This window comes from Xyrauchen texanus, chromosome 31 (assembly GCF_025860055.1).
Source record: "Xyrauchen texanus isolate HMW12.3.18 chromosome 31, RBS_HiC_50CHRs, whole genome shotgun sequence".
Classification (NCBI taxonomy): Eukaryota; Metazoa; Chordata; class Actinopteri; order Cypriniformes; family Catostomidae; genus Xyrauchen; species Xyrauchen texanus.
The window spans coordinates 37172055-37193552 of record NC_068306.1 but is presented as its reverse complement, the minus strand read 5'-3'; the positions used below and the strand labels follow the sequence as shown (position 1 = coordinate 37193552).

Here is a 21498-nt window from a genome sequence, read left to right as displayed (position 1 = left end):
CTCATTTAAACTCAATATTTAATTTTTTTCTTTATTTTTTATCTGGCCTTAAAAGTCATTTGAAAAGTATTAAAAATAAATGTTTATGTATAATTAGATTTAACTGTTTTAGTCTAGACCAAATATAGAACCAGTTTTTCAATATTAAACTATGAAAATCCATTATAAAATACAGTATTACATGTTTAAAATGATAATAATGTAACAAAGAGATAAATACATAAATAAATACATTTAGATTCTACCCTATTTTTTGTTTTGTTTTAATTACAAATATTCCACTGTTGTGGAAAAATTGTTTTCACACTTAACAATGTTGCACATAATAATACACACACACACACACACACACACACACACATATATTTTAATATACATTTATTTCTTTTTATTAAAAATTTAGTGTGAAATCATGCTTGAAATGAAATATGAGGCTTGTGAGTAGAATAATGTTTACGGCCATCATTTCCAATCATGCAGTAATATTGGCACTTTATGCAAAATGTGTGAAAATATTAATTAATTGTAGGATTTAAGATGCATAAAATGATATGAAAATCAAATCAACCAATTTACATTTAACATGTAATTTCCATCAGCATCATTTCCAACACACAATCCTATTTAACGAAATAGATAATTTGAGACGTAGCTGCTTTGTCTGCTTTTGAGATTGTTTGCTCTATAAAAATAATGTCTAGCCATTAAAGTTGTTTAGGGAGGTAAGGAACACTCCTTCAGCCCTTTACAGTTTAATTAAAGAATGACATGATGGATTGATATCTCCATTAGACTTTAGATTTCACTGACATATAAATGAGACCATCTCAGATGCTTTTATGTATGTGCTACATGCATCTGTTACACAAGTTCGAAAAGTCATTAAAAATAATATTGGAATTATTTTCAACAGTTAACATTTCTTGAATATCTGCATTGTTCTTATGATGAAGTACAAATCTACAGTATTGCATCAAAAGAAATATAACAACACCAATAGTTTGGGGAATTTTTTATTTTTGATTGACCCTAATGAGCCGATTTTTTTATGAATTTGTCAAAAAGACTCAGTATTGAACTCATTAGTAATTGAATTAAATTGGTCTAACAACTAACTGAATCACTTAAGATAATCACTGAATGGCAAGTCAATACTTTCTATCATGTCCAATTCTAAATAAAAGAGAACTGCGTAATTTGTTCAAATCTCTTGCTGTTCGTATGAGAACGTTTAGTTAAAAGAAACAAATTTACATTTGTGTTATAATAAATGCAACTTTAAAAATAATATATGTTGCCAGAAATGGTATTGTTTTAGTTTAGTATCCAGTATAGGACTGATTGTTTTTTACCTTTAAAGTAATACAAATTGTTAATGGGATCATTAAGGAACCAGAATCTTCCTTATCAGAATTTTTAACAGCAATTATTGATCTTGGTTAATATTAATTTATGAAAATACAGTACATTTTTAGTTCATGTAACGTTCAACTAATGTAAACGTATAACTTAATATATTAATGTAACATATTAATAATGTAATACATTTTAATAAATAATAAAATAAAACAGTATTGGTCACACAGTATTTTAGTGTTGATGTTACTGTGTATTTACATGGGTGATTACTAATAATAATAATAAGTAATATTAATGAACTACATGCAATTACTGTGTACAAATCTTTTGGAAAGCTCCTTGTACTTACATATTGTTATTATTACTATAATAATAAACGTGTAATATGTGTAACACAGACACTGTAAAATAAAGTGTCACCAATGCCCAAGATTAATAAGTGCTGTAAATATAATGCTCATTGTTAGTTCATGTTAGTAATGCAGTTTACTAATATTAACAAATACAACCTTATCGTAAAGTTTCCAATTCCTTACAATTCCCATGCCTAACTGTCCAGAAGAGCACAGCAACCTGTCAAACTGCAAAATCAAAAGCTAAGCCAATTATTATCCATTCAATGTCTTGGCCAATGGCATGTACACCCCATTTGCTATGTATAAAAATACAACTTAAGATACACAGCAATTACAAGACCTGCCTGACAACATATTCCATCAAGACCAAAATAAATAGCATCATTGGTGCATATGCCCCTTTCTGAAGTAACATTAATTTTGCCCAGCACTTGTACATGGAGGGTGCTTGAAATCCCTTTGAAAAATGAAGCATAACCAGCTGTAACATAACCAGCCGCCTGTTCGGGGTGCGGCTGGTTATGTCACGTGACTCACTTCTCAAAGGGTTGCACAGAAGCGTGCAAAAGCACAGGAGCACAGATATGTTGCTGCATGGAAAGAAACAAATACAGTGGGATTTGCAGCTTTAACAGGATGAAATACGACAACCTTCAAAGAGGAAGTGCCTCTGCTGGCTTACATTATATATTTAGTTTCAGAAAAGGATAATGGCAGGCCAAAGACAACATACTATCTAAAACTTAAATGTAATTTATTATTATTATAATTATAATTTTTTCAGGTTTTTTCCAGCAGTGAAGATTTTTGGTGGGTACCCAAGCTAAGAAAAATCTTAAAATGGCTCTTTTTTTTTGGCACATTTCACTTCACATTTGTATTGCTTTTTCTTTGACAATGTATTGAGTGGGTGTATGAGGATAATTGTTTATAAAAATAAATACAAATAAAATAATAATAAATAAATTAAAACAACATGGCAGCTATCAGCCAATCAGTTTTCAGCAAATATTATGGTGCCTTCATGTGCTATTGGAATTATTGTACTTCTGAAGTCATAATTATGAGTATGTCATATTCAAGTGCTTTGTTGTCAGAAACTCGGACGGTGCCAATTTCATGAATATTTCTTAGTGAACTCTTATTTACACTATGTTAATCTGTTAATAAGATTATTCTTAATTATTATTTACAGTAGCTTGCTAATGACAGTGGAATTTTGAATTTGGTCAAATACATGTGTTTTTCTCTGTGTAATATGTATACAATATGCATAAAAGGGTTACTAATATACATAAATGTAAATGAACGAAACAGCAAGCCATTATAAGGTACTGTAGGTACATTTAGAACAATTAATCAAACCTATCATTCGCTACAGAAGCTGAACTCTCCTCGGCAATGTTGAAATTTTACGTCTCCTCCTAACTCTGAAACTCGGGTATATCAATTATTTTGGGGCTTTCCAGTCATAATTACGACTTGAGGGGCAACTTCTGATCAGGAAACTCATATTTACAATAATTCCGATAGCACTGAACAACTTGGTAGGTCCATTTATGGATTGAGCTTGAAAATAAATTTTAAGTTTCATACCATTTGGATAGATCTTCTGAGCGAATGCGATTATTGTGTTTAGAACCCAATATATACTGATAGCAGCTATATATTTATTTTAGGGGTCCACAGCAAATTTTATACTTTAAAGCACTATAGAGGAAGTAAAATCTTAAATGGCTAAGCAGAAATTTTGTAGATCATTGGTTCTAAACCAGGGGGTTGGGACCCACCAGAGGGCCCTCATTCAACTTCCAAGGAGGAAGCTATCCATCCATCCATCCATCCATCGTCAACCGCTTATCCTGTGTACAGGGTCGCGGGGGGCTGGAGCCTATCCCAGCTAACACTGGGCGAAAGGCGGGGGACACCCTGGACAGGTCGCCAGTCCATCGCAGGGCAGGAGGAAGCTAGATGAATTCAAATGAATTAAGACCGCCACTGAGTACTTTGGCTTTTTTGTTTTTCAATACAGTGTAGAGTTGTGTGTGTGGCCTTCAAATATTGATTCAGACAATAGGGGGCCTTGGAATCAAAAAGGTTGAGAACCACTTTTGTAGATTCATACTAAATAATCTGTTATTGGAATGAGTAAGTCTACTTCAGTTTATTTCAAATTTGGCAGTTGTAGTTTATAATTTTGTTTAGGCTACTGCTTTTTCATAATATTTTTTTTAAGCCATAGTTTCATTGACCTTGGTAATGAAGAGCCTCAAGGGCTTAAAAATCTGGACCTCCATTCAAATGCTCACTGATTAACACTAATCGACACGTTTCTACCAAAAGTTCATGTGCCATGAAATCAACCCCATACTGCCAAATTACTGACAAGCGTGATGAGATTAAATGTTTTTGCAACATTTCAAATGTAAACTAATTTCCCTCTAGTGCTACTAATAGCATGTTGTGTGTGCAACCTCAGGGACACAGGTTATGTTCCTGCAGGAACCAGGAAGTTTTTGTGTTCACATAAAAAATGGTGAGTATGATTCAAAGCTTAAATTTGTACTCGTATATTACATTTTTACTCGACTGACAGTTAACTTTAGGGTGGGAGAAAACCCAAAAAAAAAAAAACTTTTTTGTGGACATTTCACTCAGAAACTGGAGCTCACATGTGCCCATATGTTCAACAACACTTCCAGCTTCATCCATTGCGGACAGTGAATAAAATTTTGATTCGACAGGCCGATTTTAGTAGTAAAACATTTGTTTGCGAATTCATCAGATGAGTCTGCTCTGATTGTAGTAAATAAAAACCTTGTTTTCCATAAAATATTCTAAGAAATCACTTGAACCATTATGAGCCTGATGAAAGGAAAACAAGAAGTAGAAAACACAAGGTGTAAAGTTAGTGTTGACTTCCATTACACTTCAAAGTAGAAAATTCTGTGTTGAATTCAAAAGCTTGAGATGCAGTTCAGTAATTTGATAAATTATTTCAAACTATCTTCTTATCCTTGTCAGAAGCTAAACATAGACCTTGCCTCGATGCACATTGACTTTTAAAAGATTATTGTGGCTAAATCTGCCAAAAGTTCAAAATCTTTCATTTGAATTGGGCTTAAGGTAGTTAGTGTGGTAGTCTATTTCAACCTGTTAAAGCTCTGCTGACACTCTGTCAGGTCTAAAGCCCCATAAACAAACATGAAGGTAGGGAAGAAAGCGGCTACTTTTTTAATAATAAGAATAATGCAAATATATCAGCCAGTACTGTTATTTTATTACATTTCATTAAAATAATAGATTTAGTTTGCATAGTGCGTTGGCATAGTGCAAGTGTGCCCCACTGCCTTTCAAAGCACAGGAAGTTTAGCAGAAAACTTTCTCTTCTGCTGATGTTAGTACAATGAATATAAGGAGCAGACACAACAGCAGTGTGCTCAGGCAGAATGCAGCAGATACATGCACGATTAGTACATTTTACACGAGCAGTGTACCTTTGAGGAAAAGAGCCGGAGAAGCTTTTGTCCACACAGGAAACAAAAAAATAAATAAATATGAGAAAAATTAAAAAGAAGACAAACACATGAAGATAAAAACAGCAAATAAATGTAATACAGACAATATAATGTCAATAAGGACTCTGAAAGTGAAAAGAGAACAAATTACTGCAACTTACTCATGTACATATACACAGAGGACAGGGAGGCAATGCAGGATGTTTGTTAAAGAATAGTTCACCCAAAACATGGAAATTATATCATTATTTACTCACCCCCATGCTGTTCCAAACCTGTATGAAGAAACAAAGTCTTATGCGTTTGAAACAATATGAGGGTAATTTAAAAAAGGACAGAATTCTCATTTTTTGGAGAACTATTCCTTCAACATGTTCACTGCATGCCTTAAAATACAGGATTGAAATGACTGATCATTCTTAATAAGTAAAAAACAACATCTGTAGGGTGAAGTGCATTTGTAAAGGGTTAATTCCAAATCAAATCAAATATGCTATGGTGATTCTCACAAAACCTGTCAAGAAAATGTTCTGGTCATATGTAACCCCAAATCAATACAATAATAACAATAATTTATCTTTAGCATAAAGAAAATGAAGCCTATATTTCAGACCATTACAATAATTTGCATTGTGCCATGATTTTCAGGCCATTCATTTAAATAACACATCTTTTTTGTTTTTTAGTACTTATTTCCATACTAGTAAGTATTCCAATAGTGTTTAGTACTAGTATTATACACTTATTCATAAGATACTATTATTATGCTTATTATACTTATTCATTAGATATTAGTACTTAGTAATGTGTCACTAGTCACTGTTCCAGTAATGATAAGTAACTATTTCAATGTTTCTGGTATCAAATTTTTTCCCCATTGAATTATATTGGGGTTCTGTGATTCAGATACCAACTACTGACTTCTGATTAGCATGTTTTCAAAAAATGACTAGTGTCTATTTTAATTTGCAAGTAACTATTCATTAGATATTTGTACTTGTTCATTTGATACTTTTACTTATTCCACTAGTTACTATACATTCTAGTTTTACTAGTAGGCTTACTTATTAATTAGATACAAATACTTATTTGTTAGACGTATTTTCCAATTTTTACGAGGAACATTTAACATTTTTCTTGTAAGATTTTTTATACAGCAGCCATTCTGACTTGTCATTACATTTGACATGTAGAAATGCAGTTGCAAGTAATATTTTAAATAGGTACTCGTGTCTAATAAATAAGTACTAGCATCTAATTGCACGCTATTAAAATGAAATAGATACTAGTCACTTTTGGAAGTATCTAGTTAATAAATTAATGGGTACCAAAACAGTAAAAAAAAATAAAAACAAAACACAATTGGAATACATACTGGTCAGAAGTCTATAGTTATATCTAAACCAAAGATCCAAATAGAATTCAGTGGTAAGAATTAGCAATTTGATACCAGTAACAATAGAATAGTTTCTTGTCATGACTGGATTAGAGACTTGTAGCAAAGGAATAAGTACTAGTATGTAGTGAATAAATACTACAAATTAATGTATTAGTACTAGTAAAATTGAAAAAGATTCAAGTCTCAATTGGAATACTTGTGACTGATAAAAATATATAAAAGTAACAACAACAACAACAACAACAACAGTAACAACAACATCAACAACAACAAAAACAACAACAAAAGATACTACAAAATGTTAAGGAATAAATGTTAAAAAGGCTTGCCATAGTCATAGTCACTGTGTTTTATACCCCAGACACACTTACCAGCTTGAAGACAGACAGATCTTTATATATTAATGTATAAAGCAAGTATTAATTTATATAAGTGCATACAAGCAGCAAGCAATCATTACCGAACAATAAAATAGGAAAATAATCTCCACATTTAAAGCCTTCTAAAGAGGAGACTGATACTCTTCAACTCATTATAACGCTTTCCTGCAACTCTTCTTGGCACATCATGTGAAGAGTCTTTCTTCAGATCGTTTTTTGACTAAGAGCCCAACTGCCGAATGCGGTTTCAAAATCATTATTCATTTATCTGCCTGACATTTTAAACCCCAAAATCAAATAAGACATTTCTGGCACCCCTTTAATCATTTGAAAGTGGAACGACATGGTTTGCTGAGAGCAGCGATCCTCAAGCTGCAGTTATGAGCACCATGCTAAGATGAAGATCTAAGGTTACACTTCAAACCTGATGCTGAAATGACTCAGATTAAGGTCCACACTAGCAGAGCTGACCACATGTGGAGGAACTTATCCCATAAGTTAAGAAAATGCTAGCTACACTGCTACACTGTTCCAAAACCTAGTGAGCTGTTGACTTCCTACATTGAGAGATATCTTCTAAGTCAGTATCTTAAACCAAATGGAACCTTATATGTGACTGTTCTGAAAACGGGTGAACTCGTCCAATGCTCACATTTGATTCCTATAGAGTTTGCCATAAGCATGTTGCTAAGCTAACAGAGTGATACCCTAGTTAGTACAGTGGTTTTCATTTGGATTTACTCCAGATTTTACATCGGACATAAATTGTTAACCCAACACTATACCAAAACTATATTTAATTTTGACCTTGCATTCATGGTTTTTGAGGATGCGGGCAAGTCACACAACTTTTACATGTTGATATTGGTCTAATTTAGCTAGCTTCTACCAAGAGACAAACAAATTTGCAGCAAGTTACTATAGCGTTTGATGAGATGAACAGCATTTGACGTCAACAACAAAAGTCATGGGAAGCATTTTCTCATTTTTTTACATTTATTAGTCTGTTCCTTTTGTCATCCTAACTAGGCACGGTAATATGTTAATTAACTTTTTTTATTTGCATTTAACATTGTTTTTTGCAGCTGTCTGCAACACAACAGAACAGTGACCCATTTTTTGGGTCGAGACCTACCAGTTGAGAACCACTGTGAGAACTAAAATACAAAGCACACATAAATGTTGGGATTGTGAAATAGTCTATTTCTAATTAGTATGGACTAGTTCCCTTATGACTCAGTACATTTGACATTGCTTCATTAAGCTGACGCATACAGGGAGTGTCCTTCTACATGACCTAGTTGAAACCTCTCTACAATAACGCCAATTCTAATATTGGTTATGGTGTCTGAGCACCTCAATTTTAGGTGTGAAGCTGTCCGCTATAAAAGCTGGTGCTCAAACATAATTTCTCTGAATTCTCAAACATTTACTCCAACTTGACGCTTTGCTAGTGATAGGTCGCTTCAGCTTCCTGATTCCCAGCATGAGAGCTGCATTCATTGTCTTAGCCATGCCCACATAGAGACAGCTCTCATAGAGACAGACTGCCCTCACTGTGAGGACATGAGTCTCAAGAAACTTTGCTCGAGAATCAGCCTCAGGCACCCTCCCAACCACCTCTTTTGTGACTCCCGAGGGATCACATGAGGAGGCATGGCGGGGTTGTGAGGTCGAGCAGGATGAATTTGAGGTGGACCTCACGCCCTGTGAGTACCCCACTCTCCATGTACTGTTTCTATGTCGATACAGTGTGTGTGACGAGCTTCGGCCCTCTGGGTTCTGATGCTGGGTATGATGATGTTATGTCTCCCGCTGCATCTGGCAAGTGGTCAGATCTCCGATCGCTAGGGTGTTGCGAGCCATGAAAGCCACTGTACAGGCCGTTGGCAAGTCAATGAGCAACCTATTGCCTTTGGATCTTAACATCTGGCTGACCCTCATGGAAATGCAGGACTATTTGATGCTTCGGTGTCTCCAGCCGGCCTTTTCAGAGGCTCTGTGGATAGATTTGTTGAGCGCTACATCACGACTGCCTTCCCATGTTAGACGTCGGCTGCCCGTTTCAACAGTGTTCTGTTTTTCACGGTTCCGCCTGAAGACGCGCCAGTGTTACGAGCAGAAATACACAATCTTCTCACAAAGAATGCAACAGAGGTTGTTTCATATGAATTAATAAGCCTGCTGTCCCACTGTGTGTACATATTACATCGCGTTACAGGCGACTTTTTAGATACGTGTTCGAGGGTAATTTTAAGTAATTTACTTGACTTCATTTCAGTCTGTCTTTGTTTCCTGCACGTTCAAGAAATGTATCGATGTGGCACACACCCCATTGAAAATGAATGGTGTGCATGTTTTGAATTACCTCAGCCATATGCAATATCTGGTATAAGTCAAGTCAAGTGGTTTTTATTGTCGTTTCAACCATATACAGTTAGTACAGTACACAGCAAAACGAGACAACGTTCCTCCAGGACCATGGTGCTACATAAAAACAACAAAGGACCAACATAGGACCACATGAGACTACACAACGAAATAATACCTATATAAACTACCTATATATACCTATATAAAGTGCACGTGCAAACATGTGCAAAAAGTACAAGACAGTACAACAAATTACTGACAATGAACAGGACAATAGACAGTGCAGCGCCGACCAGTACTCAGTAGTGCAAAAAGATGACAGTTTCTAAAAATGTAAACATAACATACTATGAGATAATGTTCTATGCACATAGCAGTTATTGAGGTAGCAGACAGTTATAAAGTGACAGTTATTAAAGTGCAACTCAGGACACGTGTGTGTCAAACCAGTCTCTGAGTATTGAGAAGTCTGATGGCTTGGGGAAGAAGCTGTTACACAGTCTGGCCGTGAGGGCCCGAATGCTTCGGTACCTCTTGCCAGACGGGAGGAGGGTAAAGCGTTTGTGTGAGGGGTGTGTGGGGTCGTCCACAATGCTGGTTGCTTTGTGGATACAGTGTTTTTTGTAAATGTCTTTGATGGAGGGAAGAGAGACCCCAATGATCTTCTCAGCTGTCCTCACTATCCTCTGCAGGGCTTTGCGGTCCGAAACGGTGCAAGTCCCAAACCAGGCAGTGATGCAGCTGCTCAGGATGCTCTCAATAGTCCCTCTATAGAATGTAGTGAGGATGGGGGTTGGGAGATGTGCTTTCCTCAGCCTTCGAAGAAAGTAGAGACGCTGCTGGGCTTTCTTGGTGATAGAGCTGGTGTTGAGGAACCAGGTGAGGTTCTCCGCCAGGTGAACACCAAGGAATTTGGTGCTCTTGACGATCTCCACAGAGGAGCCGTCGATGTTCAGCGGAGTGTGTTCAGCTGAGCACACTTTTCCCCAGCCAGTAAATCTCCTTTTTAGGAGTTCATGCGTACAGGCTATTCTTTGATGTCAAACTGAAAAAAACATTACCACTGAAGTCATTTAATTTATATGTGCATTGCAGTGACTCGCCACTGCCTGGCTGCTCTAGTTCCATGGAGAGTGCCAGCCTTCTACCAAAAGGGTGTTATGCTGGGTAATGTTTTCAGAAGGAAAGAGCTGACCACAAATGCATCCAACACAGGTTGGGGCAAAATGTGTAATGGACGTCCAGCTTTTGTCACCTGGACAGTTGTGAAAAGCCTGTGACATGTCAACCGCCTAGAGCTACTGGCTGTCTCTCTAGCTTTGAAAGCTTTTCATTCCAATATTGTGACCTAACTTGGTCCTAAAAGTGATCACAGGGCCTCCCTTCAAGCCTCTGGACTATGTTTAATTGCATGTGCTTTCTCTTAAGACTGAATCACTTCTGGCTTTCGACTCAGAAAAACAGGTTGGTGATTTGCATGCATTGTCATTTGACAACTCATGTTCTGGAGTTTGGTCCAGGTCTTTCAAAACCACTGTCAAACCCAGAAAAGGCTATGTGCCTAAAGCTATAACCCCACTTTATAGAGCTCAGGTGGTTCACCTTCAAGTCTTTTTTCTCCTCCATTTAATTCGGATGAGAAACAGTCCTTCCATTTATTATAATCTTTGTGAGCGCTACACACATACGTTGAGCGCATACGCTAGTTCAGACTGTCTAACCAACTCTTTGTGACTCATAGTCGTAAGGGAATGTCTTGGTTACGTGCATAACTTCGGTTCCCTGGGACGAGACATAGTCCTTTCAGGTGCAAGCGATGCGCTCTTTGTCCCTCAGTCAGAAAATTCTGAGGAATGATGTTTTCATGCCCACTTTTATAGTGGACAGCTTTGCGCCTAGAAGAGCAGGGCTCAAACACCATAACCAATATTAGAATTGGCATTATTGTAGAGAGGTTTCAACTAGGTTGTGTAGAAGGACACTCCCCATATGCGTCAGCTTAGTAACACAATGTCTCGTTCCCCTCGTCTCAGGAAACCGAGGTTACGTATGTAACTGAGAATTTATAGCAATAAAAAGTAATCTTTTTACTATTTTTATTTAATTTTTTATTCATGAAATACTACAGAGCCCTTTAGAGTTTTTTGTTTTGTTTTTTAATAATTTCCTCACAAAAAACTTTGTGTCCTCTTTCAATTTTTTAGAATTACCTTCCAAAACCTTTTTCAATCCCTTATGAATATTAACCATGGCATTACTACAGTAATCATATTTTGACCATGATATCTGTGGTAAAGCCATAGTAATAATACAGGAGAACCAAATCTATAAAAATAAATATATTTGTGGTGCATGTACCATATTTTTAACCATTCAAAAACATTTAAAAGAATGCAGGTTTACTGTAGTGAAACCATTATTAATTGTGCTGGAAACAAACCATGGTTTTAAAAACCATACTTGTGCCACAAGTTAACATTGTGTAAGTATAGTGAACAGTAGTTACCATGTTTTTTGGTTTTATTACTAAGGTGTTACTACAAATGTAATGGTTAAAATATGCATACTGTTGTAAAACCATGGCAAATTAAGTGGTTTTACAAAAGATATAATAGGTTGACTATGGCTACCATAGTAAAACCATATTCGTAAGGGTTGGATAAAGGTATTGCATGGGAACCCAAATTTATTACGAGGGAAAACAAAACTATATAAAAAAAATCCTCCCTGTCCTCTAAAAGGGCTCCATACAATGCATTATGGGATTGCCTTATTCCTTTAGGATACATACAATGCACCAAACATTTAACCAAAAATTGGTATCTTAGAAACAAAAGGAATCTTAGAAGATGTTTGGCTCAAATGATGGCTAAAGATACTGTCTAGTTAGGTAGCTCACTAGTTTTTGGAACAGAGCTATTGTTAAAAGCTGTCTACAGCACATTGGGTCTAAAATGAAACTTGCAATTCCAATTGGAAAATCTACCAAGTCTAATTTAGTAATAACGAGAAACACAACAAAATTTCAAATTAGCCCGGGGTGCACTTCTCAAAAGCATCGTTGGCTAACTATGGTCGCAAGATCCATTGTTACCAACATAGTTCAACGATTTTGTGTTTCCCGAAACCATAGATCCAACTGACATTTGCCAACAACATTGCACACTTGTGTGGCTGGAAGCACAGCTCTTTACCTGTGGTTAGAAGCAAAGTTCTTTGTTAGTTTGCTGTGTGGAAATTATTTCACTTCTCTGAAGCTTATATATATTTCATTATGTCAACACTTTGACCACGTTTACATGCATTTAAGAAAACCACTTATTCCGGGTGCAGAAAGTGACGTTCTGAACTGTTATGCTAACACGAATGCAGCAGAACGTCTAGATTACTGTTGTAACCTCCATTCCCTGATCAGGAGGGCAACTGATGCAGGTGTGGGCAGGCAGTTGCGTGCCAAAGCAACAGGCTGCATCAGACTGCACGTACCCTTCCCCCAACACCCTAAATCGGCATAAACTTTTTAGGTTCACAGCATCCCAAAGGGGGGAACAAAGCGCACCAGCACCGCACTAGCCGCGCCTTTTCTCTCTATATATTTCTCGCATAGAGTTGAAGCAGCTGGGGCCATCTTAACGCTATAACACGCATCGGGGAAGGCATTCTTTTCCAACTCCTATTCATGGGAAAAGACCCCGTGGAGACCACCACCCGCTCAGGCTGGGGGAAGGTAAAGAGTGGCGAAATACGTCACATGGGCTTTCAGGCCACATGTGGAAATGGCGCAGTGGTAGTACCTAGCAGCTGAGAGGGAGGAGTTTCTACAAACACGGCTACCTACAGAAGCTAGGGAGGAAGAACATCCAGGGAGTGCGAATCTAGTGGACTCTCTTGGAGGAAAAGAGTGCACGTGATCACCTCAGTGGAGGGGCAGCACTTACAGGTTTGTTACCTGGTCCCTGAAGGGGGTCGTACAAACCTTGGGCACGTAGCCTGGTTGCGGTCTTAGGACGACATGGGTGTCTGCTGGACCGAACTCCAGGCAGGTGTCGCTGACAGAGAACGCTTGCAGGTCCCCAACCCTCTTGATCTAAGCGAGCACGATCAGGAGGGCCGTCTTCAAGGAGAGGGCTTTGAGCTCGACTGATTCTATTGGCTTGAAGGGGGGTCTCTGAAGGCCTGAACGGACCTCTCTGAAGGCCTGAACGGACCATGGAGAGATCCTATGAGGGGAACATGCATGGCCTGGAAGGGTACAGCCTCCGGGCGCCTCTAAGAAAACTGATAATCAGATCGTGCTTCCCTAGGGAATTACCGTCCACTGTGTCATTGTGTGCCGATATGGTGGCTATTTAAACCTTCAAGATGGAGGGGGACAGCCTCCCCTCCAGCCTCTCTTGCAGAAACAAGAGCACTGTACCGACTGTGCATCTCTGCGGGTCTTCAGATTGGGAAGAACACCAATTTGCAAACAAGAGCCACTTTAGGGCATAAAGCATTTTGAATGAGAGTTTGTGCAAGGCCCGTTTGAAATCTTGCAAGTCCAAGATTGGTTGTAAGCCACCACCTTTCTTGGGTACGATGAATTTAAGGCTGTAGAAACCCTTCTTCATCTCGGCTAGAGGGACAGACTCTATCGCGTCTTTGAGTAAGAGGGTCTCGTTCTCCGGCACTAATGGGACGATCATTTTTGACGTACCAGGCGAGGCTTCGCAGCGGGTCGGAGCAGGTATTGTGGCGTCGGGAGGCAAAAGCGCGTTCTGAGGATTTGGTGCTGAGAGAAAACTCGAAGCACTTACCTCCCTCCACACACCCGGCAGGGGGCGGGGTTAGTGACTGAGGAGGAGGTCCCGTTTAGGTATCCTCTAGACTCGTCAGAACAGGCCGGCCGGGTGGCAGCAGTCGTGGGTCCGGAGGTAAGAGGTCCGCTTCTAGCAGACAAGTTAAGCCAGCTAAACACCAGCTTGGTCAGGCTGGGAGACCAGCTAGGCTAGATAAATAAACCATCTTAGTCTGGTTTAATCTTTCAGCAGGTTTATGAATTGATCAATTATCAAAAGACTTAAAACACCGTAAACACTAATATATGATATGAAAAGCTATATTTGATAATATAGCTTTTCAAGTCTGTAGGTAATCGTTATATCAGCTTAGAAGTGTACTTACAGGATTCTTCTTCTTCTTATCTTTGTTTTTGCTTGGTTTGCGGTTGCTCACAAAGTAGTGCAGTGTTCCATACTCAATCAGAGCAGCAAAAACAAATATGAAGCACACAGATACGAAGAGGTCCATAGCTGTGACGTACGACACTTTGGGTAAGGACTTCCTAGCGATGGTACTCAGTGTGGTCATGGTGAGCACGGTTGTGATTCCTGGGGAACAAAGTAAATATAGCTGTTCAGTTTGTAGTCCTAAAACCTAGAAGAGAATGAGCATTTTTTAAGCCATAAGTTACCTCAAAAATGTTCAATGTATTTTTTAGGAAAGCGAGCACGTGTTAGGGTTAGTTGGCGCTAGGGTTAGGTTTCAAAATTACTTGAAAAGACTTCATATGAGACAATAGGTGTTCAGGACATCTTAATTTTGGCCAAAATACAGGATGTCCTAGCTAATATGGGACAGTTTAGAACCCCAAAGAAATTGACATCCATTGTAGTCCTTTTGTAGCAACTTGTTAGCGGCTCACTTTTTGCGAGCACATAGCAGCTTCAAAATTCCCATGTTATGTATAGTTCTGTGTAATTTATGTTGTAGAAAAAAAGCGAAAGTCTCTTCAGGTGATGTTAACCACAGACCATATGTTACTCATATCTCAAAAACTGTAAAAACATACAGGAATTTCACAAGGAAATATGGCAATCTAGCATTCTAGGTCAATCTTTATACAGACAAAAACATGGAGATTTCAAGTTATGGCTAACAATATCTAAAAGCAAACTCAGGAATAACACATCTGTGACATTCATCTGTTACATGACCATTACAAGCTTGGGGATTGGTTCTTTTTTAATCCCTATTTAACAACACAGATTAACTTTGCTCTATGCAGAAAAAATACCACACATTTAACCCTCAGAGACCTACTATAGCCGTTACGTGGGTCACTGGAATACTTGATTCAGTCTGAGATATATAATCAGCAGATCTTGATTTTTCTAAATAACAACCGCACATCCGGGAATTAAGTAAAATCAGACAGCTCATCCAGGTATTGCAAGTCATCTTTCCTAATTCTTGGATCACTGTGCGATCTCTACATGTAAATTCACAAAATAATTTCAACTCAATTCAATGTTTTTATGTCCATTCATTTAATTTAATTGGCAAGCAGTCTTGTAAAAGCTGTGTAATGAGCAGTTAGATGAGCTGTGTAATGAGCAAAAAAAAAAAACACCAACAGAACTTTATGCAAACCAGATGGATTTCTACTGTTTAGTGACTGTACTTTATAATACATAATTATAGCACTAATAAAAATTTTATATCCATTTCATTATTTATTTGGTTAGTAGCCATGTAATAAGAGGGATACTGTACAGTCAGCCGGTTGTTAGTTCAAATTAAACACCTTCAGAGTGATACAACACCTCTGCTCCATGTTGATTTCCTGACCACCCAGTAAGGTTTTTTTTTTTTTTGTAACAACCGGCTGACTGTACATTATCCCATATTACATAGCTCCCTGGAATCCTCGATTCAGATTGGTCAATGGTGCCATCCAGCGGTCAGATAATGCTCTGTAACAACCGCACATCCTCATATCAGACAGCTCATCTGGGGACATAAGTAATACCAATTCTTTATTCCTATTACTATTTAAACACCCTTTACACATACAGTTTTTACAGTTTTAGCCTTGTTCAGACCCAGACTTTCCATTTTAAACTAGGAAAATCCACTATAAATATTTAATTCATTACATGTTTAAAAATATGATTATCTAAACATATAGTAAAATATGAAAAATATGCCAAAATCATTTCTAGTGATTTTTCAAAATGTACAACATTATGCCCCATTTGTGGCATGATTTCCACCACAACAAACAATTTTGCCACTATTTATTTTAGTTTAGTTTATTTATATTAAAATGTTACAAAAGTTTCAGTGAAGCGCATGCTTAAGATGAAATATGAGCAGAATATTTTTATTGGGCATAATTTCCAATCAAACTGTAATTCTGCCAAATAATGTAAAAAGTGTCAAAATGTTATTTTACATCAAATGTTAGCTATGAAATTAATAAGACAAAGGAGCCGATAATTTGATAAAAAAAAAATAAATAGAAATGTAATTTCCTTCATAATTTTTCCACTACAGAATACAGAAATTGAGCTGTGCTGAAAATGACACTGTGGTGGACATTTTCTGATTTTCAGAAAGATTACATACATCTCCTGTGGTGCCTGTACATACACTGTTGGACACTGTTAGTAGACAAATAAAAAAAAATTACAAAACTGAGAGAGTGACATTTTTTTTAATGAGACTACTTTCTAGATATCACAGTGCTAAATGTGTCAGAAGTTGAAGAAACTCCCTTTTACAATTTTAATCTCTGAGCTTGTCAAAGTCACACGATATCATCACTACAATATTTGTTTGGATCAAATCTTTTCAATCCATTTTTTTAAATCAACGCTTTTAATGCTGTTCGTTCAACAACAACATAAGTAAAGAAAAAAAAGACTAAATCATAAAAAAACAGTGCTTGGTATCGAGGGCTAAGGGACAAGGACAAACAAATGAATACAGTAATAAGTATAATATTTTTAATTGCTCTGAAAATGCAATAAATAAATACACAAAGGAGAAATACAAGGAACACAATGAGTTGAATAAATAATAATATAGAGGTGATGGGGTGGGTGATTCACTTAAGAACAATGTGCATGCATTAATCATATTTAGAAATGAATTTAGCATGTATAGGATGATGATGCATCATCCAATATATTATTATACTACTTTAGCTATTATTACAGCAAAAAGAGAATTATGGTAATTGAAGTTGTGTGTTCCACCATACATTTATTAAAATTCCTAGAAGATTTTATGCAACTTTATTTTTCTATTTCTTATCACTAAAGCAGTACATACAATATGAGTACGAGACTGTATGAGTTATAAATAACACAGCCTAGGCCATTAGGGAAAGTGACCAAATTTCTGTGGTCTAATCTGGATAAACTGTGCATCAAGTTCTTGTCTTTGTAATAAAGAGGGCAACCACAGAGGATAATCATGCATACTGTGAAGAATGCACTAGATCAGCCTATTTGCAAAGTATCAGTTACATAAGCACATACATACATGGGATTTAGATACATCGCTGTTCAATATGTTCTGCGTGTTTACATGTTTGATCTAATGGAGCAGCTCATCAGCTTCCAAGATTAATTTTGCAATATCCATGCATGTGCATTCAGTCATTGTTGATACTAGGTTGGATGGCACACTGGGACTGAAAATAATCTCAGACCCTCTAATCCATTTTTTAGCCCCCTGCAAATATTTGAGACAGAAATAGTAATTGAAACTCCATTTCAGTTTTGTTGATTGGTTTGCAGCAAAAAGTAGCAACTGGAACAGAGGAATACATTAACAAGTTCATTACAAGGTTTTAAAGGAACAGTTCACCCAAAACTGAAAAGTCTGTCATTATTGAATTACAAATCTGAATACCCCCCACCACCACCACCACCATTGTAGCAGACAATATATGATTCTCAATGGTAGTATGGTAAGGTCAGGAGCCAAGCACTTCAAGGGAGATGTGCTGCTGACATATGAAAGCAGGACAATGAAAAATCAAGCATCCTCCAAGGTGACCTGCCCTCTAGGGACAAGGGTCAACATCCAAATAATCGCATTACTATAATTTCTTTAATGTTTTTTTAGTAAGTATCTGAAAAGACAAGTGAAGTTTTTGTATTTTTTTCTGCTCAAAGAATACAAAATAAAATTTATATTTCCTGTGTCTATATTGTCGTACACCCATCGATGTGCATATGAAGATATGATAAACAAATTTTGTATCATAAATGAATAATTTTTCTAGAAATGTGTAACCCATGTAATGTACTTAAAAGTTTTTGCTTTAAAAGTCAGTGACTGTAATCAGACTACAAGAATTTAAAATTGAATTTATGTAAAAATTATCAGTAGCACGACAGAAGCTCAAATCTTCTAAATAGTATAGCTTTTTCATTAAAAACACATTAACATTTTTCATTAAAATTTATAACACATTGCATCAAGCATGACCAAACTGAGGCAAATTTGGAGTCAGATTTATTGTAATTAACGAATATCTGACTGCTCATTATGCATCTTATTACAAGTCTACTTTCCAAATAAATAAATAAATGGACATGCAACCAAAATTTGGGTTGAAATTATTTTATTAGCCGGTAAAACTTTATAATAAGGTTCCATTCGTTTACATTAGTAAATGCATTAGGTATCATGAACAAACAACTAACAATACATTTTTACAGCATTTATTTATCTTTGATAATGTTAGTTAATAAAAATACAATTGTTCATTAGTTCATGTTAATTCATAGTGTATTAATGTTAACTAATGCAACTTTTGATTTTAAAAATGTATTAGTGTATGTTGAAATTAACATGAACTAACTAAATGCTTAATTGTTAGTTCATGTTAACTAATGTTGTTAACTAATGGAACCTTATTGTAAAGTGTTACCTATTAGCGCACTTGTAGAGATTGCACAGTATCCGGGAAGCAAGGAAGATGGCTCAGACACCCTGATGGGCGGTCTGACACGTGAGTGTCCGGGTTGTTACTGAGAAATATCAGACCGCTAACACCATTATCCAATAAGAAACGAGTGTTTCAGAGAACCATGTAATAAGAATCTATAACATGTAAGAAAAAATTCTTACTACTTGGCAAGTATTGCATGTAAGTCATCCTTTTTAATCATGTTGTTATAAATGTATATCAGTATTGCTTGTTGCATTTGTAAATAACTTATTTGTCATTAATGAAAAACTTTATTAACCCTTAACAAAGAGAACATTTCTTCAAAGGTTTTTCCAAATAACTTTTCAAATGGCTAGCTTGCTTGTACTCTACTTCAAACCATAAGCTTGTAGTTTGACATGCTAAAGTTTTAAAGTGGCTTCATCAACACTGAAAGTTTGATCACTGATTCAACTATCAGAGTTAAAAACAGGTTGTTTTACCCAAAGAGGTTCTGGCTGGCACTGCATCCTTGTTAATCCAAAATGAGACCCAGGACAGGACAACAATCAAAGTACAGGGGATGTACGTCTGGATGGTGAAATAACCCATTCTCCTGCTCAAGTCAAAGAAGACCGTCAGCACCACGTAATCTCCTGCGGACAAAACAAAAGAGATATTTTAGATTCAGACCACTGCTGTTAGGTGAACAGGTACATTTGAAGACATGTGGAGATGTTGCACTGATGTGGTTTTCAGTTAGAGGTTTCTCTGATGTTCAAAATATATTTCATGTCCTATTGGAGCTCATAACACAAGGATTATTCACTTTGAATTTTCCGTTTCAGCTGCAGAAGTAAAGAATCAGGCTATGTGCTGGGCTACAGCAGTCTCTTTGGTATTGTAATTGCCTAACACTGCACAAGCCATGTCAAATGCATCCTTTGATGGACACAGGTATAGTGAGCACTACTGCTTCCTGTAAACCATACAGAATCCACAAAGCTGGGAGTGAATATAAAAAAGGGTATCTAAAACTGGGATGTCAAGCTCATTGTATGTCCAAGGCTAGATTGGAAATTGTTAAACCATGGTGTACCCAAGGGGTCAAGGTTGAATTATTCAGTAACTACACAATCTAGATCCAAAACATCTCTTTCTCCACTGACGGCCATTCAAAAATATCTGTGTATTCTGACTAATTACAATTATTTGCAAGGCACATATAAATTAGTATAAAAAAAGTGGTGCACGCATGGTCCATGCTTTAAGTGGACTACTACTATGATATTTTTTGAAGCTTGAAAGCTCCAACCAACATTCATTTGAATTGCATGGAAAAGAGCAACTAGTACATAATTCTAATACAGTACAAAATGTTGCCTTTAATGTTGCACGTTAGAAAGAAAATCTGGATTTGAGGTGACTAAATTATGTCAGAATTAGCATTTTTGCTAATTACTGGACCATTACTTGTCTTATTGTGAACAATTAGTATATGTAAAAATGTAAAATAAATTATTGTCTTTGTAATTTAATATTTCTTTTCTCTTCTCTACATTTATTATTTTTTTGTTCTGAATAAACAGTTTAACTCAGAAATACTATATATGTCACATTCTGGGAGTTACATAGGTTGTGAACACTATTTCATATTGGCTTCAAAAAGATGAAATCAATGAAAATGTAATATAGGCCATCTAAAATAGCTTTGTGTGAGGAAAAGACATGAATTTATATTATTCTAGAAAAATTAGCTTGACAAGAATTGTAACCATTAACTTTCATTGTACTGAAAAGATATTCTTGGATATTACATTGTAAATGCTGTAACTCCTTTTGTTTACCTCAATTCAGAAGTTAACCAATATATTCGTTTTAACACTTAATCGGTTTGATGTTTGCTGATAAGTTGTTTTTTCCCTCTTTCCATTTGTTTCATTCCTCCATGACTGACGTTGGAGGCTTCTATAGATAAAACTATAGCTCATTCATGCTAAAAAATGAGCACGCCGAAGAGGTTTTGTTGTTAAGAAGCAGTTTTTATTCAAGACTTTTCAAATTTTTATATCTTATAAATTACTCTGTTATTTGGTTATTTTGGTATCTATCTATTTTAATTTATGTTATTTGGAGTTTATTTAAGTTATTTGAAGTGTTAATTTTTGGTTCAGTTTGAATGTATTTTTTTATTTTATTATTTTAATTTACTTGATTTAATAATTACAAAAGATTATCACGGTTAAGTCATAATTTTACATTTTGTAATAAAGTTCAGCACTATTTAACACTGAGTGTAATGTTTTCATATTATTGATTATATAAACTATCAGCAGAGTAATCAGTTTCCCGCCCAAGTTATCGTATCAGCAAAATTCACTATTTGTCTACCACTATCACAGAT

General features: G+C 36.2%; 1 protein-coding gene across 1 annotated transcript in view; it reads right to left on the bottom strand.

Annotated features, from left to right (window-relative positions):
• The window catches only part of LOC127625040 (gamma-aminobutyric acid receptor subunit gamma-2-like), a 165044-nt gene that overhangs the window by 6217 nt on the left and 137329 nt on the right, over positions 1–21498 (bottom strand). Inside the window, 3 exon segments of the mRNA XM_052100093.1 lie at positions 5213–5236; positions 14549–14754; positions 19598–19750. Coding sequence (XP_051956053.1) covers positions 5213–5236; positions 14549–14754; positions 19598–19750 — 383 coding nt within the window.